Here is a 26,155-nt window from a genome sequence, read left to right as displayed (position 1 = left end):
GACATGATATCAATACTGAATTATACCTTCTGTTCAACAAATGTGGTTTTAAGTAAAGCAAATCGAGCCCATCGATTCCCCTTGTCCTTCTTGTTCATGGTAATTATAAAGTACAGCGACTAGAAAAAAAGAATCCAAGTAAACACTTCTTATGAGTTGCGAGTGTGAAATCATTAATGTACAATTGAACGCCCATGAGTTGTCCTTCAAGTTACGAACTCCTCGCGAGCAAGCGAGCACGTTCAGATGCTTAGGCCTAGCCAATGCATCCTAGACAGCACAAGGAAGGTGCACTTCGATCCATGACGTCGTGCTGCCTTGCCCGACTGCCATAGGAACTAATGGGCATGCTCCTGAGTAATCCGCGGTGATTTTGATGTTACTGCTTTCATCACGACGGGCTTGGCAACGGAAATTTCGGTCCAAGCAGCACGATGTCATAAAGCAGAGTGCACAGAGTACACAGGCCTGCCATCTAGGATGCGCTGGTTCAGCCCAGTGGGTAAGACATTTGGCTTCTGAGCATGGGGTTGTAGGCTCGAAACCCATGTCAATGTTCTTCCTTTCAAATTTATTTAGTTTTTTTTTAATGCAATAATTTCTTTATAGCGATTACCCAAGTGAAGTTAGAATGTAGACAAGAGCTTGCGCGGACAAAGAATGCACGGATGACACAGGCCTCCAAGAGTGAGAATGAGGGTGACACGGCATCGCGGCGATGGCCTCTCCCATCACGCAACACCAGCGTGGCAGCAGTGTACCCTTTCGCACGCACTGCTTCACCGAGGTGCACGTTACCTGTTTTTGCAGTCAATGGGAATTTAGGTGCTGTTTTGCTGCTACAGACACTAGCTTTTTTGCCCAATGGGCCATATGATGTTTTCGCATCAAAATAGAAAATGCACAAATTATCATCCTACTGTCTTGCCTTTTCTTCAGCGCCGTTTCCAGCATGTTCTAATAAAGCTATGTAATTATATGGAACATTTATGGGCAGTGAAAAGGCAAAGTTCACAAGAATTTATAGTAGAATCATTACAGGCTATCTATGGATAATCTGTAGAAATAAGCCTTAGGTGATATGCAGAATGCCTGAATTTATCTTTATAAAGAAAGATGTTGGCTGACATTGCCTTTCGCATATATAAACCAACTGCTTAAAATAGAACCTAAAGCACCCCAAAACATGAATGTAAGAGGACACTCCCACGTATGAATCTTTAGGAGTCTAATGCATTATCATCAGCCTATCCATTTACTGAAAATAGTGTAGAGCCTACACACTTTGTGTATAAGACAGGATTGCATAATATCGCACACTCGGGACAACACGTGCTGCAATGCGGGCTTGTTGGTATGACATCTTGGAGTACGATTGTAGTGCATATAGGCGAGGATGCAAGAAGGCACACAAAGGGCACAGACACGGCACTATGTCATTAGTGTGCCTTCTTGAGTCCTCCTCTATATGCGCTACAGTCGTACTCCAGGATGCTACTGGACAACATGGCAATGTGAAATTTGCACTCTAGTTCACTCACAGCTGTACGCGATTCAGTTTATGTTGATTCTATATGCCACAAAGCAGCGTGAAGGCTCCTTCTAACAAACCCTTCTCATACTTGATAGCATCTCAGTCACATCAATTCAAGCATTAAATCGAAACTCATCAATAAGTAGAGAAGATGGAAAGTTTCCCTAAAAACAAACTAGGTGAATGGACCCTGCTGGAGAATTTATACACAAAACAATATTCATATTCAGCATTGCCCAGTGTAATGGCAATGCCATTTATAGGAGCCCACGCAAAAACTCACAACATGAACGGGATGAGCACGAAGCCGCTGAGACCTGCGATGAGTTGGAGATACTTCCAGCTGCCCACAAGGTAAGCCACTCCCGGTAGAAGTAGTGTCGGCAGAGTGAATCCCAGCGAGAAGCCCACATTGAGCAGAGTGCGGTGACGCGGCTCAACGATTTCTGTGACTGCACGTCATGCACCGCACGTTGAAACATGTGAGGGGCAGAAGATAAGTGCAATAGAAAAAGGAACACATTGAAACCTTCATTTTATATACGTAGATGGCACCCTACCAAGAAGCTTCTATTAAAAGCAGAGAACCAGGAGCCTAATTCACGAAGGTTTTCGCTTATAAGTGAACTTTGCCATTGGTCGGCAGTCTTCGCTAGTAATGTGCCCAGCATCAGGATTGGCTAGAATTTGCTCTAATGAACGATTCCTATAGTACGGGCATTTTGGGATATTTGCACCCAGGGGTTGAATTCACAAAGCTCTTCATTGCTAAGCAATAATTTTTTATTGCTATCGGGTGGTTGCCTATGGCAATATGTCAAACATCACTGCTGGCTGAAATATTCTCTTACGGTAAGTCTTAGCGCAAGACCGTTTTTGCAAATGTGGGCCAGGAATAATGCAACACATACTCGTATAAGCGCGAAAGTTGCATTCACCAACTGCACTTGCATATGATGTGTTTGACGGATCTGCAGAGAGGTACTGATACATTGTAGATCACAATCAAAGTAGTTCTAATGGCGAATGCCTTGCTCGCGGAAGTGGTCTTAATTTTGCCCTTTGGATCTCAAGGCCCACATTCCCGGAAAGGGTTCTTATGCCATAACTGTTTGTAAGAACAGGTGGTAGCCAATCGTGATGATGGGCATGTTATTAGCAAAGGAAAACACCCTCAGCAAACCGATGTTACAAATGAAAAGTTGTATGAATTTGGCCGCAGATTATAGAGAGAGAAGTGATGGACAAAATTGGCTTAAAAGAAAGCAGACCTCCATTAACTACATGAATTACGAAATTGCAGACAGAAGAGAATGGCTTTCAAAAGTTGTATGAATTTCGCCGCAGATTATATCCCGATATAATCTGCGGCGATTATATATACATAAAATATATATATTATATATTATTGCGGTGATATATATTACAAGCTTGGAGACAGAAGAGAATTGCTTTCATAATATACCTCTCTTTTCCATTTTGTTTTATTTGCTCTAAATACCAGTTAAGGCATCAAATAGCCATGGGAGAAGGGGAGGAGGTGGAATTGAGAAGAATGCAGTGCATTGAAAACACACAGAACATTTTTATACAAGAAACAATAAATGAATAACAAGTACAATTTACAGTCGAGTCGATATGAATTGTGAGAGAAACCTTTTGCATTGTGACATACTGCAAAGAAAGCAAACATATACACAAACAAAAAAAGGATACAAAACCCACCAGAATATACAAAATACAGGAAGTGAAAGGCAAACAAAGCCAAGTGTTTCATTTGCATTGGAATAAACATGATTAGTAAGCACATTACACGGCTACTGTAAATATATTTATGCATAGGTACTTAAAAGATGCTACTGGTTCAACTGCATGACTGCTTTTTTCTCATTTATACGTGATCATGTCATTGCATAAAAACGAACACCAAAAGGTCGGTCTTATTATGTGTTAATAGAATACGGGCCCGTATTCATGGAAAGCAGTTAAGATAGAATTGTTCTAAAACCCAATTCCAGCTTGTCCTGATACTGGTATACTATTAACGAACATGGTCGACCAATAGCAGGGACCATCTATGAACTGAAATCTTTGTGAATATGGCCCCTGATGATCAATGCACCATTCACTTCTTTGTAAGTCCTTCCGTAATTCATTTATGCCCGTTCAGGTATGTTACTCGGCTAAGTTATACAGTAATCCCTCGTTATGCAGTCGTGAACATAATGAAATCGCTTTACTCGAAATATCACTTTATTCGAAGTTTCTTTTGGTCCCGACCCAAACTCATGGATTTTAAGCCGCATTACTCGAAGCGCACAAAGAGCTTAGGGCAAAGTGGTGAGCGGAGGCATTGCTATGCCGCCGAGCAGCGATGCCTCCATACCAAATCTACGACCGATGACCGCCTAGTAACGGGTACCAAGCGAGTGCCGAGTGCTCCCAGTTGCTTACTGCGGAGAAAACGGAAGCTGTCAAATTCTGTGGCGCAGCACGCCCACACCGTTAATCTCGGTCGCAATCGGATTGCTGGTTTCCCCCGTGATATAATTCATACGAAAATAAAGCTTTCCTGACGCTTTGCAGTGCCAGAAAAACCATGGTCTCTTGAATGCCGAAAAGTGGCCAGAAGACCACGGGCAGACTTGCACTGTAGCATTCCACAGGGTGCGCTCAATGAGCAATGATTTCCGCTCTAAAGGGCCCTTCTGGCAATGAAACGGGCAGAAAAGCAAAAAAGAATTGTCCCTCCGATTATAAGTGCCATGTTCGACGCGAGGAGCTAGTAGGTTAACAAATCGGGAAGACGACTTTGCGGAAGCCTTTCTAGAAATTTGCTCGCCGCTCGCCCTAATTGGCCTGCATCACAATAAAACACCGCCCCTAGCTTGATTGCACTTTTGACGGTGCCAATCAACCGATAACTTGCCGAAAACACGAAAAATCCCAGCGTTGCTAGAGGCAAGTGAGGCTGTCATCATGGCGGCTCAACACAAGCTGGTGTTTTCCCGCCGATTTGCTCGAGCCGGTCATGCTCGATTTGCGCCATCTGGCTTGAGACAAACGCTCTAAATGCATGGTAGAGTTGTTGAATTTTGTTCCTAGACATTTGTAAATGGCGCGGATGTGACGGTGTGCAAACATCAACACTCGAACCGTAGAATTGGCACAGTGTCGTTGACAATGGTGCGCCCAAAAACTCGTTTGGTACCTTCACGGCTGCATAGCTCGGGGGAAAAAATTGCCCAGTTATTATGCAAAGCCTCTACTGCAAAACCGTTCAGTTCTCACGATCGCGCTGCGTACCCACGTTGAGCAGCTAATCACAACAAACACAACACAACCTCAGACTCGACCCACAGCATTTGTGGTGCTTTTCAGCGCAATAATCGAGTAGCATGAGATTCTGTGACAGATGGACGTGTTTTTCGAGGGCTCCGTGGTGGCGACAAAATCATAAGTTTTTTGTGCATGTTTTGAGTTTGATCCTAGTTTTTATTTGCCAATTTTTTTAGACTTTAAATAATATTTTGGTAATTTCCTTTTTTTTTCTCTTTCTTAAGTCATGTAAGCAGGTGTGTTTCATATATATTTGGTTTTGCAGGATAGTCAGAGCGTCCTTTCGCGCCACGTGCTTCAACACGTGCAACCCGGTGGGACCTTAAGTCCTTATATAGCATTTAAATAGTAGCTTGGAAGTGGCAAGACTAATAGCTATTAGGTAGTTGTTTTACTGTGTGTGCTTTGGTATCGAGAATATTTCTTTGGTAGGAAAGTGAGAACGTGGCCGCGTGGTTGAGCACGTGCGAAAATGTGGAGTACCTTAAGTCTGTGCAGCATTGATTGCTTTTAAAACATCGGTGAGAATTACTTTACACCACCTTAAAGATTTAGATATTGTGCGTATCAGTTTTTGCTAGAAGACACGTGCTCTGCATAATTATAGTATTACAGTACTATATTACTTCCATTAGAAAAAGCCATGCCATACATGGCAAGAAAACTGGGAAAGCGTGCAGTGTGCGGGGAGTCCCTCAAGGCAGACGAGGGGACGGATGAGAATGGAGAGAAGCCAGTCAATCGGCACATACTGTGATGTCGATGCGAGGCTGAAGAAAACGGAGGCTTTCCAGGAAGAGCTTGTAAAACAGGTTGACGAGCTCAAAAATGAGCTAAATAGGGAGCGTGATGCACGGAAGGTAGTGGAAAAAAGACTTGAACCAGCCGAGAAAAAGATGCACAGGGCCGCCATTGTGAACGAGAATGGTCGTGACAATGGAACGCAGTCTCACGACGTTAAAGGAGATTGAGTGTCTGCAAAGTATGTGGAATGCGGACAACGCGGTGAGGGGTTAGCTGGAAAGAGCGGCACCTACCTTGAGGCCACCACACGATAAAAACTGGAGCGCAGGGGTCCATGCCCCTTGTCAAGTCTGAGTAACACGGAAAAGGACAAAGGGAAGCAGGGAGAGGAAGGAGAGAGTGAAATGGTGATTATCACTTGCAACTCAAACCTGGCTAGGTGCTCACAAGCAATTGTGCAGAGGGTGAAAGGCGACAAAAGAGTGGTGGTAGGGACACTTCCAGGGCAGACACTGGGGTGTGTCATGGAGCGAGCAAAAGGAAAGCTCACGGAAAATGCCCATGTGAGCAACCTTGTCATAGTAGCAGGTGGGCTAAATGACGTCCTAAACAGCAAATGGACAGAACTAGCCCAGCGCTTGGCGAAGGGGGTGGACGACTTGCGCGAACTATATCCTCAGGTGCAGATCGTGGTGTGCACGGTGCCGGAGGTGCGTGTATGTGACAGTCACGTACAAAGAACCGTAGTGGCTGCTAATGAGGCGATATGAAAAATGAGCCGAGAGAAAGGTTTTGAGGTTGTCGAAGTAAACAGGGAAGTGAGAAAGTGTGGTCATTTTGAATGAGATGGGATCTATTTAAATTACAGGCTTCGATAAGAAGTGGGCTGGCAACTTGCTGGTCGCACTGTTCCTTTTTTAGGGGGCCCACAGGCGCCTAGGAGGACAGAGTAGGTAGTAATGAAAACGGTCCCCTAGGGGAACCTCAGAATAGCATCACCGTCAATAACAGAAAAAGCAGGGAGAAAAGAAAGAGAGATCACCATGCAATAGGCTACATCAACATGCAGGGCAGCAGAAGAAAGGAAAAGTGGGCACAGACTGAGGAGCAGTTGAATAGAGAACAAATAGGGGTGTACGTGGTTACAGAAACGCACCTTAGAGACTCGGAAGAGCCGCCATTGATTGAGAATTAAGTTTGGGAAGGGTGCAATAGAACTAAGTCGGAAAGAAAGGGAGGGGGAGTCGAAATGCTCATCCATCAGGGAGCCAAATGGAAAAGAGTAAATTCAAAATGAAAAGAGCATCTTTGGTTATCAGGTTAATTGAGTGGAAAAAAAAAACATGGCTAGGCGTAACGTATTTATGGACTAGAAATAATTGCACAGAGAAGAATCAAGAGTTAGTGGAATGCATAAATGCTGATATTAAGGGTTTCGGGAATGATGCCGAAATTATCCTATTACGTGACATGAATGCCCACATACAGGATCTAGATGGCTATACCGGCAACAACGGGAAGTCAATGCCAGATCTTTGTGAGCAACATAACCTCGTCATCACGAATAAAGAGCTTAAGCATGAAGGGAAGACCACACGGGAAGTGGGAAACTGGCAATCCACCATTGATTACTGTCTGATGACAGAAGGAATTCACAATAAGTTGAGAGAAACGGTCATTGATGAGCAAGGGTACAGCAGCATAGGGAGTGACCATAAATGCATCATTTTGAAAATGGGATATGTAGTTGGGAAAGAGAGCAAGGAGGGCAAAATGGGCAGTCCAAATTTGAACCCTGAACAAATAACAATTGTAGTAACAGGAGTTGAAGAACTTTCAAAATGGCCAAGTAAAGAGTGGGAATACAGTGAGCTACTAAGAACAATAACGACGGGAATATAGAAAGAGAAACATGTTTGTTGGAAAGGAAAAAAGAAACCGAATAGCTGGTGGAGCAGGGAGATACGAGAAGTGATCGCCGAATGACAGAAAACATCCCGAGCACAGGCAGGCAAAGGAGGCGCAGTTGCCGCAGGATCAAGTAGCCAGTAAACGTGAAATATATCGGGAGAAAAGGTCTATGGTTCAAATACTGGTGCAAGCAACTATAAAAGGTGAAAGTGAACGTTGGTTGTCAGAAATACGTGACAAAAAGGCAGAACTTAGACTATTTTGGAACCACATAATTATTAGGATGGAATCGACAACAATACAGCATATCCTAGACGAAGATGGAAACAAACTGGAAGGGGAAGCGGCAATAAATTACATCAGAAAAATAACAGCCGAATCTTTCCAAGGCAATGACGAGGTTGCACTTGAAGAAAAAATGAGCATGAAAGAGAACCAGATGGAAAGGAGCTGGTGCTGACAAATTTCAACTGGAAGAAAGCCGAAGAGAAAATTCCTAAGCATACAGCCACAGTGCTAGACGATGTTCCCGTTAGGCTGATTAATGAACTAGGACCAAAAAGTAAGGAAGCTCTGATGAAAGCAGTGGAAAAAACTTTAAAAGATAGACGAATACCAGACAGTCGGCGACAAAGTAGAAGGAGTTTGACTTATAAAGGTAAGGGGGGAGAAAGACAGAACTCAGTCGTACAGACCGTCGACCATTACATCGTTAATATACAGGCTAGCAATGCAGACAATCAAATTAAAGCTTCAAGCATAAGCAGAGAATAACGGCATTTTGGGAGAACTTCAGAATGGCTTCAGAATAGGTAGGCGTTTGGATAACTTATTTGTTCTCACGCAGTGTAATGAAATATTGTCACGTGGTGGTGACGTTGAATAAGACAGAATCCAGTTTCCAGAATCGTTCAAACCCGCGTGCCTTCCACAAAGTTCTGTACCATTCGAGTAACGCGATGAAATCAGATAACACAAGGTTCGGCGACAGCAGACAGCCGGGTAGAAGCATCGATAACTTTCCAGAAACGTCGGATACATGCAGGCGCGTCCCTCGCTGCGCGATTACAATTGTTAAGTGGCGACACGTGGTCGCCCGATAAAGGTAAGTACACGTGTCAATATCAAAAGTAGAAAGCAGACCGTTATATGTGGCCTTCTTAGACATTACAGGAGCGTATGACAACGTAGACCGCAACATTTCGTGGGATATTCTGGAAGGCTTAGGGAGGCTTCTGGGAGGCTTAGGTGACGATTGTCAACAGCTTTGGGGAAAGACTTACCTAGAAAATACCGTTTGCACTGAATGGGAAGGGATGAGGAGCGAGGAGAAAGTTGATATCAACAAGTGACTGAGGCAGGGGTGCCCTTTATCCCCAATGTTGTTTATGATGTACTATCAGTGTCAAATGAAGTGTGAACAGTTGAGCGCGTGGCCCAAGCGTAACTGAAAGGATAGTGCGCGCTGTCCAGTCATCACCATTGACAGGCGTGCACATCCGGTTTGATCGCACAGCGCTCGTTTGGGAGTCAAACAAATGGCAAAACGCGCTTGGCACACCCATGCCGGCCACCAGCGATACCATGCTGCGCAAGCTGACCGATTGAAAGAATGAATGTAGTGCACAAGCGCCAAACCACATGAACGAAGGATGACAGTGGAAACTGCACAACACACATCGCTGTTCGTGCTGATAGCACTTATGGTTTCAGTGAACTCTGCGACAATACACGCCGCAAACAGCAATGTTTAAGGCAATGTTCTTTTTTATTTTTATTTTCTCCCTTTCAAATGCAAGAACCAGAACTGAAGCAAAATTATCTCACCATAGAGGGATCGCACGGTGCCGCTAAAGCAGATGTGCGTGCCTGTCAATGGTTATTACTGGACGGCGTGCTTCACTTATGCTTCTATGCTACACTTATACGTTTCATTTGATGCTGATAGTACCTGGTGAGGATGGAGAGGGCGCTAGAAGGTAGTAATATCACGTTTAATCTCACATACAAACAGGCGGGTGCAGTAGTAGAGCGGCAGCTTCCAAGTTTATTTTATGTGGACGACATTATGTTGCTAGCTAATAAGCAAAGTGATTTGCAACGTGTGGCTAATATCTGTGGACAGGAAGACGACAATTTAGGTTTTAAATTTAGTGTTAGAAAATCAGCTGTTATGGTATTCAATGAAAACAGCACACAGAAAAGACAGTGACTACACAGGGCCAGGAAATAACTTGGGTAACAGAATATAAATACCTTGGTATATGGATAAACGAAGGCAATAGATATATGGAAACACAGGAAAAAACAACAACAGTGAAGGGGAAGAGAAATGCAGCCATAATGAAGCACAGAGCGCTATAAGGATACAATAAGTACGGGTGCTCCGGGGTATGTGGAAAGGTGTAATGGTTCCAGGACTTACTTTTGGGAATGCGGTTGTTTGCTATAAATCAGGGGTACAATCGAGACTCGATGGGAACCAAAGGTCAGTGGAACGCCTCGCATTGGGCACTCATGGGAAGACTACAAATGAAGCTGTGCAGGAAGCTGTGCAGTTTTGAAGTGAGGGAAGCTCACAGTAAAACTGATTATGAAGAATGACTGAAGAATATGGAAGAAAGTGAATGGGCTGATAGAGTGCTGAGGTATTTGTACAGAAAAAAGATTGATTTGCAGCGGAGGAAAAGAACTAGGAAGCTTACCAGCAAGTATGTGGCTTGTTGGGTGAGCAACACAGCAACAAAGATCAAGCGGAAAGTCAGAGGCTGAAATAATCTCATGGGTGGTGCCAATGGAAAAGAAACCTGCCATGAGCAACTACTAAAGAGGAAAAAGCGAAATCAGGAAAGAAACAATTTATGATAACTCAAAGGGAAGCTCATTACTTTTTGAAGCGACATCACGATGCCTTAGAACATGCACCTATAAAGCGAGATATAACATGGAAGAAGAAGCATGTGTTTGCTGCGGTAAAGCTAGAGAAACGATGCAGCATGTTTTATTAGAATGTGAAGATATCTGCCCAGCAGTCGATTTAGGCACCAATGGACTCCTTAAAGCCCTTGGGTTCAGCGAGAGCAGGGGCAAAGTAAACATGTCCGCAATAGAAATTAGTAAGAGGCGATTGGAAGATTGGTGGAAGAAAAGTAGGGCAATGACAAAAAACAGAGATGTAAAAAAACAAAGTTCACTATAGGGGGTTAGAAAATTTGGTTATGGGAATTCATTGTGCATTTTTCGTTCTTTTTTTACCTAGGTAGGACATTAGGCAGAATAATAGGAAGAGCTTGATGGTGCAACCCACCGCCCCGTTCCAAAGGGACGCTCATAACATCCGTCCATCCTTTCGTAGTCTTTTGTGACACCCCCCCCCCCCCATGAAGGCACCCATAAAAGCGGCCCCACTGCCTACCGCTCCTCATTCGCTCTCCAGTCTGCAAGCGGTTTGGACAGCTGTCACTCCTCTCACTCGCCTTCATGTCTACTCGCCCTCCTCGCTGCCAGTTTCGGCGTTGCTGCTCCTCCAAAGCTGCCCTCTTCCGGCCTGCCCTCCCGAGCACAATCTTCCACAATGGGTGCCCTTCTGCGGTTCTTGCTTTTTAGTCTCCACAACTCCAAGCGCCTTTCTTCCACTACACGTGAAGCAGATGCCAAGCCCGCCATTGCAACTGTCACTCTCACCAGCACGCACTTATGAGGAAAGCGAGATGCACTGACATTATGAAGCTCCTGCCTTCTGCGTCGGCTGCTGCATTCAGTCACTTTGGCACTAACGGCATGTGCGTGTGGATCCGTGCTGCATGCCATGTGATTGTGTGTTATTCGGAGTGCTTCATTAGGCATACTTCGCATGTGCTTTTGCAATCTACAGGGCTGACTCCGTCAGCCTCCGGGCGAAAGTATCTGCTTTAGAGCAGAAAGTTCTGCTGATGAAAGAAGTTGAAAAAGGCGACCGGCAGAAAACTGACATGGTGAAGGAATTCAGCATATCACCACTACTTCATCAACTAAATTGAAAAATAAGGAAGCTGTGCTGGATGGCTTTGAAAAGAGCTTCTCGGCAAAGAGAAAGAGGAATTGCAATTCAATATACCCCGAAGTGGAAGGTGTACTTCTACAGTGGCTGAAGAATGCCAGGAGAGCAAATCTCCCCTTACATGGACCTGCAGTTACTGCAAAAGCCGAAGCTCTCGCCCTCCAAATAGGCCATAAAGATTTCAAGTCCGGCAATGGCTGGCTTGAGCAGTTCAAGAAATGACACGGCATGAGCTCAAAGTCGATCGTTGGAGAAAGCGCAGCCATGAACCGTGACACTGTAGACGTATGGAGCCAACATTATCTCCAAGCTCTACTTGAAAAGTATGAAGACAAAGAAATCTACAACATGGATGAGGCTGCATTTTTCTACAAGATGCTATCGAATCACAGCTCACTACCGCTGGCAGATCCTCACCTGGAGGAAAACAGAGCAAGGAGTGTGTCACGGTGCTGTTTGCTGCCAATGCTACAGGCTAGGACAAGCTTCCCTTGTTGATAGTGGGGAAGGCGGAGAAGCGGCGGCGCTTCTGAAATGCAACTATTCCCAAAGATTGCCTCTACAGAAGTAACAAGCAAGCATGGATGACTGCTGCTACTTTTGAAGACTACGTGCACCTTCAGGGTAGACGGTTCGACGCAAACAATCGGCAAGTGCTTTTCATAATTGACAATTCTCCGAGCCACGGGAAGATCAACAACCTCAAGGCAATTACTGTGGAATTCTTGCATGTAAACGAAACCGCACTACTGCAACCGATGGATACCGGCATCATTGAGACCACCCGGAAGCTGTACCGCAAGGCTCTTTTACAGCGCATGCTCACAGCGTACGACGCCAGCAAGCGGTACAACAATGATTTGCTTGGTGCAATTCATTTGCTAAACTTCTCATGGAAAGAACTCGCAGCTTTGAAGGTCACCAACTGCTTTGCATACAGCGGCTTTTCCTGCGTAGTCGTCAGCAACGCTGACGATGATCGGACTTGCAGTGATCTGTACGAGGCTGTTCATAAAATTGCTGGCCAAGAGGTAGAAGGCGACTCCGTGACATTTGCATTGACTGAAGCTGCTGCTCACATGGTCACCCCAGCGGCGGATGCAGAGATACTAATTGACACTGTTGGTGGACCCGACGAGGACAAAGAGCCGGCAGATGAAGAGCCACGTGAAGTGCCAACTATGGTGCAGATGCGGGAGCACCTACGCCTGCTGCAAAATAAGGTTGAATGCATGGGTGGCAACTGGGGCCTCGTACAATGCTTGGTCACATTAGAGCAGTGGTTGCTCGTGCTCAGCAAGAACTCGAAACAGCCAAAGCACACTGCTTTTTTTGCACCTGAATAAAGTTTTGCTCTACTGAATACATAGTATTTTGACTTCCTAGCAGTTGTGGCACAATTAAAGCTCAATTGCTTTAGCTTTTCTCAAGTGGTTGCTTATATCGAATTGCCACTTCAGCATGTCTACCAAGTTGACATTTCCAAATTCCCCCGAGTTTTCCAGGTTTTCTCCGAGTGCCTTTGCAAAACTCCCCAAGTGAAGCAGAACTATGTTTTATGTAAAGACGAGCTGAAACCATATCGCCCGATGCTCTCACTCTCCAGTAAGCATATGAAAAAATAAAAAAAAACAACTTAATCCAATTTGAATACTAAGGAGTAGTGTTTATGTTATTCAAAAAGAGAATAGAAAGGAGGGGTCAGTAAAATGCACAGCAAACAAAATGTCTTCGAAAAAAATTGCAAATCGAGTCGGACATTCTCAAATACGAATAAAAAATGAGATGCATACAAAAGCAAATATTTTCGAATACGAGCTATTTCTGTCAACTGATAGCAAGCTCAGTGGTATGAGGCCCGAACGTTTTCGCAATTGAGATTCTCTCTTAGCTTGCAAGTCAACCTCAACTGACCTGACATACTCTCAGCTGGCGCACGATGCCACAGTGTTGTGTTTCACTGCTTTAGAGAGTTTATTTCGGTTTCGATGAAGGACACTAGCATCTCGGCATCAGCGAACACTTTGTTTTTCGAGCTCAGGCTCCTTCATAACGATGGCAGCACCCTTCCTATCCTGTTCATTCCTCAATGCGTAGGTCCTTTCTGTTCTCATCCTCCTTCCGCCACTCGTTCGCCCCATGGACCATTTGAAGCATCTTCTTGGTCAGTTGCACAGTCCACGTACGAGTTTTCGAACTCCTTAGGGGCCGCAAAAACGTCCAAAAAATCGGCCGGTTGGAAACAAATTATAGCATGTCATTTACTGCCCTTAAGGGTTCAAACTGCCAAAGACACTTTCGAAAACGCTCTGCAGGCCTGTCAGTACACGTATTAGGCATATAGGTGCTCGTACTGTGACAGGAAATACCGGGTGCACGCTTGTATAATTAAGGAATACATACTATGTCTCGTGGCAATAGCACCTTCCCATGATTGTTATGCTTCACTGCAATACTTTTGCGTATGCTTCACCATGTAACATTCCTGTACAAAAGGCGAAGCTGACTTTCGGGAACCGGCATTATGCAACGCACCATGCTTTCCAAGCTTCTAAGCCAATCGCGAGGATTGCAAAGGTGGAGTCTGTGCCATTGCTGACAGCAGCGAATTCTTTCAATAAATAACACGGCACTTAATGGCGGCAAGAAGCTTCATAGCGAACGTCGAAGCAGCGTGCGCGAGTCGGATCTGCGTGCGCGAGTACCGGTTTCAGGTGGCAAGGTAATCAAAATGGCAGCAGTGGTGGCTTTGATTAATGCCATTTCGCACCTGTGGTCATGGCAAAACGTCCGGAAAATCGGCCGGCGAAGAGTTCTTGCATTCTGATACATTGAGTCTATGGGGTACGCGGTGGTGCCACACAGCCGTCCAAATTGTCGGGAATCCGGAAAATCGTTTGTTGACTGTACATTGGCAACTCTTCCAGCCGACGACAGGACGTCAAAGACGACTCATCACAATTCCTATCTGTTAGTCGAGCCAGCATTACCGTGACCCTTTCAATAAAATTACAGCTGATTTTCCCTGATAGAGACACAAATTCCCTGAGTTTTCCCTGAGGTCTTCAATACTACTCAAAATCCCTGGGAATTTCCGATTTTCCTGGTTTTCCTGCTTGGTACACACCCTGCGAATTATTTCGCAGTCCCGCTGACTATGTTATAACGAGGGATTACTGTATATGTCTCTAACAGCCTCGAATAGTTGTGCAATGAGTTGATACCAGCATGAATGCCATTCATATTGTAAATAAGAAATTTTTCAGGGGCTGAATTCACAAAATTTTTTTTCGTGTTTTTCGCCATTGGATTTCCACCTTCACTAAGGATATGTCCAGCATCAGGATTGACTGAAATTTTCTCTTACAAACCATTGGAACATAAGAGCTTCTTCTGAATATGGGCCCAGGCCCTTAGACTGATCTGTGGGGAGTGGTTGAAATAGTTTCAGAGGTCAGAACTTGGTATTATAAAAAAATGACTCTGCTTATGCTGCGGGAACTGAAATACAGGTGAATTCTAACCGCTTTATACGAGTGAAAGCGACAGGCACTGCTTAGGAACACTGCAACAATAGCGTAAAGACGAGCCACCGCGCCCATTGCATCGAGAACTGGAGGTAGGGTACAGGAAGCTGTAGCACAAGGCCTTCTGCAGCTCATGCTCACAGCATAGTAGTTGCAAAAACGCTGAAAAAAAAAAGAAAAAAAATGGGCGCATCTCTGCATGCTCTGCTGCAAATCAAAGCATGTATAACGCGGTGGCACTACATCTGTACACTGTGTGGACTTCAATGGCGGCCTCATAGTAATGCCGCAGTAGCATATAGTTTTGGTTGTCTAGTGCAGATGATGAAATTCGCAGAAAAAGCATGATAAGCTTATGTACCCGAACGCATGACTTGAACATTAAATTAGGGTACCTTTATCGCAAGTGATTTACAAAGGTGTAAAGTTGCACACCCATGTCTTTTATTAGACAAACGTTTCATTTTTCAACAAAATACAGTATTCCAGACAAAACAGATACATAGTGTCTGCTATGGATGTGCAGCTTTGCACGCAGAGTCAAATGTAGCTCATGTGAGCGCAGTCTTTCTTCTTTAGGAGAACTACAGAACATCATGCATTATAGCTCCCTCCTGACGTTTCTGCAAGCAATTGCTGGTAGGCAAAATGCACGGAGGGCAGCCAGAGAAGCTCTTACAAAATTAGTTGTGTGTGAATCCAAAAAGTCGCCTTATAATCCAGCATCACTGCTACTCGGCTATTAATGCAAAACTGTGAATGGCATCGCACTAAAATACGAGTCATACAATACTGGGCATGTAGTGCTCATGTGACAATGATTTTATATAATGGGCCTACATTCCCTCTATACACGTACACAGCTCAGAATCGGAAGTCATCCCCGTGCAAGCATTACTCGCAGTGCAGCCAACGAAGCCAGTGAATTGGCTTTTATGCGCATCTTTTTCCACCACAAAGTAGAGAGCGAATGAGCGCCGAGTATACATATGTATGTATATATCATAGTCATCATCAGCCTGTTTATGCCCACTGCAGGACGAAGGCCTCTCCCTGCAATCTCCAATCTCCAACCCCTGCCCTGCGCCAACCGATTCCAACTGGCGCCCGTAAATTTCCTAATTTCATTGCTACACCTTGTCTTCTGCCGTCCTCGACTGCGTTTCCCTTCTCTTTGTACCCATTCTGCAACCCTAATGGTCCAACAGATATCTAAAAGGTGCATGACATGACCTGCCTAGCTCCATTTTTTTCTGTCAATTAGAATATTATCTATACCAGTTTGCTATATATATATATATTGTAACGGACAGTTAAGGGAATCCAGATAAAACTATTTATTGTGGGCAAACCTGTGCCCTGGAAAAAGCACTGCCGCGTTCTAAACGGTAGATCAGGAAGGCACTGCCGCGTTCTAAACGGAAGATCAGGAAAGCCTTCTTCTTCTCTCTCGAGCGTTGCTTCACCTCGTCTTCTTGTAGACGCCGACAACGGCCACCTGCGATGCGAGTGCGTGCGGCGAGAACACGTGCCCTTATTTCGTCGTCTTTTCCTCCAATACGCCGTTGTCTTGAAGGGGCGCACGAACCTGCGCGTGTTGTTTAAATGTTTCTGCCTTGTATCAATATATATATACTTGGCACTCAGGTATTTCTAAAATGCACTGACCTGTTAAAATAAGACCGCATGGTGTTCAATGGATTCATTACAAAGATGTGACATCTTGTTGTTGCAACTCTTTAGGCATTACGTCCAAACTCACAAATAACGTGTAGTTGGTATCCAACTGAGTGCCACTTCAGAATGGCAGGGGATTCAAGTGCATTGTCACAGTAGTTTACCATGGTGTCAAATGAAAAGGATGCGACCAAGGCCGTGTGGAGCTCACATAGTGATGCAGCGGTTGTCTGAATTCCGGCGACACAGATAGCAGTGATGAAGCGCAGGCTGTTGTAGCAGGTCACTGAAGGGGATGCCGAGGACACGGATGCAAACAGAATGAAACCAAAGCTGGAAGCAAAGAACATGAAGCGCCGACCGTACCTGCGCATGTTGAACAGGGAAAAAAGAAACTGCATTAGAACGACGGCCACAAGTGAAAAGACAAATGAAGACAATCCGTAAACATCATCTATGCTGCCGAGGGATTCGAGCCTGCAGCACTTGAGGTACACATTTGACAGCGTGTGAAAGCAAAAAAAAAAAAAGAAAAGGTAATAATAATAATTACGCAGGAGGAAGCACACTGAAAGTAACTGGATGTGATATTTTAGGACGCAATCACAGCTTCCTCAGAGGAACTCACTCGCCTTGCTTTATTCAACAAATTAAAATTTTGAGTAGTTAATCTTCTATAATTAGCCAAGTAATGAGTGCTTGAATGGTATCTTGATGACATAGAGGCATTGACAACTGTACACCGTGATCATGTAATGCAGTTTTAAAGCCTTTCTTGCCGCGTTTGAGGCATTTGGCCTTGAATGCCACAGACACATGCTTTGACAGACACCCTTTCTCGCGGGCAAGCCAACACACCGAAACACTTGTAGCGTTTCAATCCATAGTTGCACTAGAAGAAACCAACGCATGAGAAACACGAGTGCAGCACGACACCCCCCAATGGATCTAAACTGGAAATTCAAACAAATGATACATGTACGATACACTGCATGTAAATATGTTTATATAACATCCAGCCTACCTGTATTTCACTGCAAATAAAATTATTAGAATAATATGCGGCTCTTTAATACTAATGTATTTATACCTAAAAAACCACTCACACACACACACACACACACATGGTTCATAAGCCAATCACACAAAGAATGCTTCACTTTAAGTAAATGTCGACTGGAGTCTAGTCTGCCCAATTTTTTTTAACAGCTTGGCTTGCGCTGCCTGGACAATCCGCTTATGCTATTGACCTTTTCAAGCAGAGGCTTTAGGGCAAATACGTAACTGCCCAGTAGTAAGCAACTGTTCTTAAACATTGCTACATGAGGGCTCCTGAAACTAGCCTATGACTGCATGCAGACAGCAGACATAGAATTTCTATGGAGGATCATTGGTGCTCGACAATACCCTAAATGCATCCTTGCATCTTTGCAAGTTCCCACTCTTCCACTCCCATTCTTCCTGCTGGAAAAGTTACGTAAGTAACAGTATCTGCAGGACTAAAAGCGACGTTCACATTTTTCTCAAAGACAACAGCGCATTAATGCTTGAAGAAATGTCGAAATCTACCATCTGCTCCCTAAATGTAAAATTCAATTTCACTTAATTTTTGCTGAAGTCCGACATATTTCACACAACATTTCCTTTAAAATTTAAAGCTTTGTTCAGGAATTTCGTGTTCAATGTCTGCAATTTACATTGTCATTTATAGCCACTATCATATAAGTGAGAATATGATGATCAAATACGCACTACCCTCCACGGTAGCTTAGTGACTATGGCACCACGCTTCTGAGCTTGAAGTCGTGGGTTCAATCCCGGCCGCGCCGGCTGCATCTTCAAGGATGTGAAATGCTAAAATGCCTGTGTACTTCTCCCATATTGATTCCGGTCGTGCTACGAGATGGATGGCAAACAGCTTTCAAGCTATATTAGGAGAATAGCTAGGTATAGAAGTAATGATATTACTTCCTTAAAGGGACCCTGAAACGCTTTTGACGATTTTCTACAAACGTATTGCGTCGTTAGAGTAGGTCCTTCTGATCATTAATTGACAGATCTAAGTGCTCCGCGTAAAGCGTGTAATTTATTATAAGGTTTTAAATATGCACATCGCTGCCGATCGCAGCACACTATTTGGCGGATCTTTAAGCCGCCCCTACCCATATGACCGAAATCACCCATACGACGTCAGTGGGGCGAGCTATCCGATTGGCTGACCAGGGCGCGTGATCGATAATTTTTCCAACTTTATGGTAAACAAATGATCTTCGTAATAGTTGGAATGTTAGTTAATTTGTTTTTATAAAAAGAAAGTAACATAAAGAGAATGCACAAGAACAATTTTTCAGTACACTTAAGCACTTCCGGCACATAGCAAGTATCGTCTGCTTGTGTTACAACGCACTCCATTTTGACGAGAGCTCCGCGGTCAGAGTTGGTCTCAGTCTTTTCGCGAGCACTATGATTCGACTTTGCCTTGTGGACTGCAAATGTAGCGACTGGCAATATGTCAAGGGAGGCCTTTCCTGTGCAGCCGACAAGTCCGAATTGCTCCTCGTGCACAGGCGGCGCCGCAGAACCGACGAATCCCCTAATATCTCCCTGTTCTTACACGGCAGCTCCATCCCTCAGGTAACTAGACTCCGCATCTTGGGCCTCCACATTCAGTCGGATGGCAAAGCCTCGCACACTACGCACCTTTTGAGTCAGCAGATAGCACAAGTCACACATATGATAAACCGCATTACTAATCGTAGAAGAGGCCTTCGCGAGAAAGACGTCCTACACATAGTACAGGCTCTGATAATCAGCCGGCTCACATATCAGCTCCCCTATCACAATCTCACCCTCACTCAAACTCAGAAGATGGACGCCCTTCTGCGGAAGGCAGTGAAAGCGGCTCTTGGGCTGCCTCCACATGCTTCCACAAAACGGCTTCTTCGGCTTGGTATCCACAACACCGTAGGCAACCTTTTGGAGGCTCATCGCAATGGTCAGCTCCAACGTCTCAGATGCAGCCGTCAGGGCTGCGCTATACGTTCTCGCCTTGGCTACCCTGTCCCTGCGCAGCCGTCAGGGCTGCGCTATACTTTCTTGCCTTGGCTACCCTGTCCCTGAGACACCCACACCCGTCCCACAAGATCGCCTCGCTCCTGCTCTACGCGCTAGCATACAAGTAGCTCCAATTCCCCGCAATATGCATCCCGAGCGACACGCCGGCCGTAGACGCGCCCGAACTCAGGCCCTGGCACGCATTTTTGGAGACCGCACCACAATTACACCGGTTTTGTACACGGATGCGGCCCGCTACCCAGAGAGGCGGGCCATGTGTTTAGCTGTAACTGACAATACAGACTCGCTTAGGGTGTGTGCCACAGTTCTAACAACGCACAGCTGCTCAGCAGAGGAAGGGGCAATAGCCCTGGCCATTGTCTATGCCTCGACCTTCTCCGCACAAGACACCCCCATCACCATAGTTACAGACTCGCAGGTTGCCTGCCGGGCCTTCGCGCAAGGACTCGCGACTGCACACACACATCTAATTCTCTCCTCTGTCCCCCCTCCCACGTTACACAGGGTGCATATCGTCTGGACTCCTGGACCACCTCTCTCCATGGTAATGAACGCGTTAATGCGGTAGCCCGAGGTCTGACAGGCCGGGCACCATCGGAAGAGCTGTCCAACCCAGACGACGCACCGCCAGAGCCCCTACAGTACACTGAGACGCTCGAGTACTACCGACAAAGTCGTCATAACTATCCCCCTCCTCATCCTTCGCTTAATAGAGCCAATGCCGCTGTCTGGCGGCAACTGCAGACCAATTCATTTCCTTGTCTCCACATGCTACATATCTTTCATCCAACCCTGTACCCTTCCTATTGTCCCCACTGTGGGGCCAAACCCACGGTGTATCACTCCATATGGGCATGCCCTAACCCTTCAGGTGTTCCTCCTATACCCTACCCTTTCCTCTTGGGAGTCTGTGCTGCTCAGCACAAGCCAGCAGGAACAGCAACGGCTGATCCAGCGGGCTCGCGAAGTCGTGCATGGCAATGGAGCCCTGGACTGAGGGCCCCACTCATCGAGGAAATTTTCTACTCGCTTTATGAAATAAATGTTTATTCTCTCTCTCTCTCAAGCTGCGACATCGTGTCCCTCTGCAAGGCAGCGTACGAGCGAACTGGCTGCTGCGCATCGGACTGCAGCTATCCGATCGGCGCCAGGATTTATTTATTTATTTATTTATTTTCAATACCCTAAAGGCCCCGAGAGGCATTACATAGGGGGGGATACAATTCACACGATATTGTAATAAAAATGACTGAAGGCAACAAGCACAGATTTCGGTAGAAGAAACACTTTGTAAAAGAAAGATGAAAAAAAAGAGGGAAAAAAACGAAAAGTAATTTGGGCGAGAGTACATGGTACAATTCATATTTGCTGTACATGGCACTTTTCAACAATGCACAAGTGGCAGGTGGGTGCGGGTAAATGGAAATTTAGAAATTATACATATATGTAACACAGGCCAGTCAAGAAGTGGCAGCTGAACACTTTATACATTTAAAAATGTGCGCAGGGCTGATTGGAAGGTAGACGGGTCAGTGATTGTTACAATATCTTCAGGTAGGGCGTTCCATTCATTCACTGATAACATGAAAGGGGAATTTTTGAATTTTTTGGTCCTAGCAAATATGGGAGCCACTTTGCACACATGGTCATTGCGGGTGGACAGATAATGGGCGGGTAAGATGGGAGCAGACGAAAAAGATGAACCACAATAGTAAAGGGAGTGAAAAAAAGACAGACGGAAATATTTCCGTCATGTGTCAAGATCCGGAAGATTAAGGGTCTGCTTTAATGCTGACACACTTTGATATGGAGAGTAGGAGCGCAAAATAAAGCGGGCAGCCCTATTTTGAATTGATTCGATGCAATCAGAAAGGTTAGCTGTGTGAGGGTTCCAAATAATTGAGGCGTAATCGAGGGTTGTTCTGATAAGGTAGATGTATGCACGAAGTCTTGTGTCACTGTTTGCAAGGTACAGATGGTGTTTTAAAAAGCCAAGTTTTTTTATTGCCTTGTTAGTAATATGCTCAACATGCATGGCCCAGCTTAAGTCAGATGTAAGAATAACGCCCAGATATTTAAAGGAAGAGGTTCGTTCGAGTATGCAATTGCGTAGAGTGTATACGTTAGATGGAAAGGTTAGCTTGAAAGAAAATGTCATGACCTTAGTTTTATCTGCATTAATTTCCATCTTCCATACGCGACACCATTCAGCTAATGTGGTTAAATCTTTTTGTAATATGGCAACGTCATCAGGGGTGGTTTTCTGTCTATAAATTACACAATCATCGGCAAACAGCCGTATTGTTGAAGTTATATTCGTAGCTATGTCATTAATATATATTAGGAATAATAATGGGCCTAACACTGACCCTTGAGGCACCCCTGACCTAACGCGGCAGAAAGTAGATTGGTTGTTATTAATAGTTACCGATTGAGAGCGACCAGATAAAAACTCCTTAATCCACTGGGTAGTTTTCTCATCTAACTTAAGGCTGTTTATTTTCATGATTAGCCGTTTATGGGGCACACGATCGAAGGCTTTCGAGAAGTCAATAAATATTGCGTCAGTATAAAGCAAATTGTGCAAAGAGTCACGTAGGTCAGTGGTTAGTTCGAACAACTGTGTTTGGCAAGACAGTTTGTATCTGAAGCCATGCTGATTTTTGAATAACAGATTATTTGCATTAAGATGACTCATAATGTGGGAGTAAATTATATGCTCAAGGAGTTTACAGCAAACTGATCGGCGCGTTTGCGCGTTTGTGGCCGTCACTTTACACCAGAAGATTACTAATGCAATAGCGTTTCGCGAGTCCCGTATTAGGGCAAACGTAAGCGCAAGGGGGCAAGGTCTGGCCGTTTGACTGCCGTAACGGGATGAGCCGAGATGAGCAGAAGGGCAAATGTGAATGGTCTGCACGGTGCAGCCACCTGGTGGCATGGAGCTCAACCATACGCAGTAGCAGCAACGAAGCGTATTCTTCTTTGCTGCTGGTGCGTATTTCTCGCAGGAGTGTAATCATGAACACGTTTTTATAAATGTTTAAAATGTTTTACACTTGGTTAGAGCAATATTAGCACTTTGTTTGGCTGGTTAAGCGCTGCGCCAACAAGTGTCTGGACCGTGCAGACCGATCAGGCCGCTCACGTACGTCTACGCCAAAGTTCCTTCATCAGCTTCAGTTTATGCCTCCAGTCATTTGCCGAAATGACCAGCTTGCCTGTGGTTACCGGAATACCAGACACGTTCGGAGCTACGACAGAATGCTCGCAACACACGCTGCTTCGATAGCTCTCGCTTGGGGTCGACAGCCAAGCGGCTAGTGGAGAGGTTTCGCGAGGGCGGGGGCGGGCTCCAAACAACCGGAAGTGGACGATGTGACGTCGCATCGTGACGCAGGACCAGTAAAGGCGGAGCTTAGCCCCGCTCGCTCGGTGAACGAGTTGAGCAGGAAAAGCATGGCTGGGGAGGAGGGTAACTTCTAATCGCTTGTAGCTCCATTAATACGTAACGCTTCACTTAAATTGTGGTGCGAATGTTCTACATAGGCTGTACCCTATGCGTCTACAAAATTTGTCCGAATCGTTTCAGGGGCCCTTTAAGCACTTCCGGCACACAGCATGTGTCTGCTTGTGTTACAACGTACTCCATTTTGAAGAGAGTTCCGCAGTCAGAGTCGGTCTCAGTCTTTTCGTGAGCACTATGATTCGACTTTGTTGCCTTGAGGACTGCAAACATGGCGACTGGCAATATGTCAAGCTGCGACATCGTGTCCCTCTGCAAGGCAGCGTACGAGCGAACTGGCTGCTGCACATCGGACTGCCGCTATCTGATCAGCGCCAGGATTTGCGCGTTTGTTGCCGTCACTTTACACCGGAAGATTACTAACGCAATAGCGTTTCGCGAGTCCGGTATTAGGGCGAACGCAAGCGCAAGGGGACAGAGTCTGGCCGCTTGACTGTGCCGTAACTGGATGAGCCATGAGATGAGCAGAAGGGCCAATGCGAATGGTCTGCACGGTGCAGCCACCTGGTGGCACAGAGCTCAACCATACACAGTAGCAGCAACGAATTGTATTCTTCTTTGCTGCTGGTGCGTATTCTTCGCAGGAGTGTAATCATGAACACGTTTTTATAAATGTTTAAAATGTTTTACACTTGGTTAGAGCAATATTAGCGCTTTGTTTGGCTGGTTAAGCGCTGCGCCAAGTGTATGGACCGTGCAGACCAATCAGGCCGCTCACGTACGTCTACGCTAAAGTTCCTTCATCAGCTTGAGTTTATGCCTCCAGTTATTTGCCGAAATGACCAGCTTGCCTGTGGTTACCGGAATACAAGACACGTTCGGCGCTACGACAGAATGCTCGCAACGCACGCTGCTTCGATAGCTCTCGCTTGGGGTCGACGGCCAAGCTAGCCACCCTAGCCAAGCGGCTAGCGGAGAGGTCTCGCGCGGGCGGGGGCAGGCTCCAAAACAACCGGTAGTGGACGATGTGACGTCGCATCGTGATGCTGAACCAGTGAAGGCAGAGCTTAGCCCCGCTCGCTCGGCGAACGAGTTGAGGAGGAAAAGCATGGCTAGGGAGGGGGGCAACTTCTAATCGCTTGTAGCTCCATTAATACGTAACGCTTCACTTAAATTGTGGTGCGAATGTTCTACTTAAGCTGTACCCTACGTGTCTACAAAATTTGTCCGAACCGTTTCAGGGGCCCTTTAATATCAGTGAAGCCTGCTTATGCTAACAGTAATGCTTTGTTGCTCTTTCACATTATTTTTGTGGCATGGTTAGGGCGCTCTGAAACGACCGCCCTAATATGAAATATACAGTCGCCGACCGATTTTCCGGACTCCAAAAATTCGGACATGCCCGATTATTTGGTCAGCTTCGCGGCACCGCCATTCTCCCCATAGACCATAATGTATAACAACTGCCTAAATTCGGACACCTTGCAACCTCTCGTCTGATTTTTCGGACACTCCTTGAGCCAACTCGGTCGAGCGCACCATGCACCGACTCTGACCGGTGCATGGTTCGACTTGCTGAACGCCATTTTTGTTTTCAACGGAGCTTCCTTGCTGCCCCACGAAGTGGCACCACTGGAAATCCCCGCTCATCATCATCGTTTCTGCCTGGTTCGATAGAGTGGCTCTGCAGCAGTTCCGGTTTCAGCTTAGTAAGCCATGTCAAGACAATCCACCAGCTGATTTGTTTCTTCGCGCACGACGCTGCGAGCAGGCCGCGTTTTTTCGTTTGTGTGACTGGTGTCAGTACGGTGGTGTTTGCTTTGTGTGCTGTGTCGAGGTTTCGGTGATCCAACGCGGCATACGGAAACATCGCGTCAAGTCTTTAATGGCGCCGACAGTGCCCGCACAGACTGCACTGCGGAATGCCGGCAAGCGGGTGCCGGGAGGCCTAAGATTTGTCACTTTCCGATGTGCTCCCTACTAACGCGGAAAATGTTCTGCCGAGACTTGCGCAGTGGTTGCATTGCGATTCCGGACACCGTCTCATTGACAGTTTCACAGGTGCTGACACTGCTGTACTGACATGCGCAGAACTCGACGACGGCGAGATCATTCGTTTGGTTTCTGCTGCACCGCCGGACAATGACCGAGTCGGAAGTTGACGCACCATGTGCTACGCTGCCGTCGCATGCGGAGCGTGTACAAGCAGTGACTGTGCTTTCAGCCACCTATAGACCTTTGCACCAAGGCTTCCAGGGGCGCCACCATATTTGGACTACTGGCGCCGCCTAGCGTCTGCTTGGCGGCGACGCCATACTGGACTGTCGTTGCTCAGCCTCAGCCGGCTCAGCGCTGCTGTTGCTATCAACAAACAGATCTAAAAACGTTGGTTGCTATCTACATCTGTGCCTCTCTGTATCTTTGGCCTTCACAGAGTAGTCTTGCCACTTTCGTGCTATTCTGACCAGTGTCAAGAGGCATCGGCTACACATCGAGACGGAAACTTTCCTGCTGGCAGCGGCCGTACGACTGCACGTGACTGCTGGATGGCGCCAGGAAGCGTCAGCTCAACGCTGCAGCTGCTTTCACCCATGATTCTCCATGTCTTAAGTCTCCTCAGCGTCGTTTTGGACCTTTAGTGCAAGTATCACCAGTGTTGAGAGGTGTCGCTTTACGCATTGCGGCAAATGCTTTCCTGTTTTGAGTGCCCGTGGCTGTGAATCAGTCTATGCGATCACGGAATGGGGTCGACATCAGCCACTGTCGGCTTGCCGCCTTGAGCCAACATCGCATCAAACGGGCTCCTTGCCCGGCTTGCTCCTGTGGCCACGACGATGAGAATG

The 26,155-nt window shown here is 45.9% G+C and overlaps 1 protein-coding gene across 1 annotated transcript in view; it reads right to left on the bottom strand.

The window, feature by feature from the left end:
- LOC135913902 (organic cation transporter protein-like) overlaps window positions 1–26,155 on the bottom strand; it is a 109,315-nt gene that overhangs the window by 65,575 nt on the left and 17,585 nt on the right. The window contains exons 6-7 of the mRNA XM_070529705.1: window positions 16,983–17,137; window positions 1,818–1,986 (exon numbers count right to left, since the gene is read on the bottom strand). Coding sequence (XP_070385806.1) covers window positions 1,818–1,986; window positions 16,983–17,137 — 324 coding nt within the window. The remainder of the gene's footprint in view (window positions 1–1,817; window positions 1,987–16,982; window positions 17,138–26,155) is intronic.

The sequence above is a fragment of the Dermacentor albipictus genome, unplaced genomic scaffold (assembly GCF_038994185.2).
Source record: "Dermacentor albipictus isolate Rhodes 1998 colony unplaced genomic scaffold, USDA_Dalb.pri_finalv2 scaffold_28, whole genome shotgun sequence".
Lineage (NCBI taxonomy): Eukaryota > Metazoa > Arthropoda > Arachnida > Ixodida > Ixodidae > Dermacentor > Dermacentor albipictus.
Note: the sequence above shows the minus strand (reverse complement) of the source record. Positions and strands in the feature narration are given on the sequence as shown.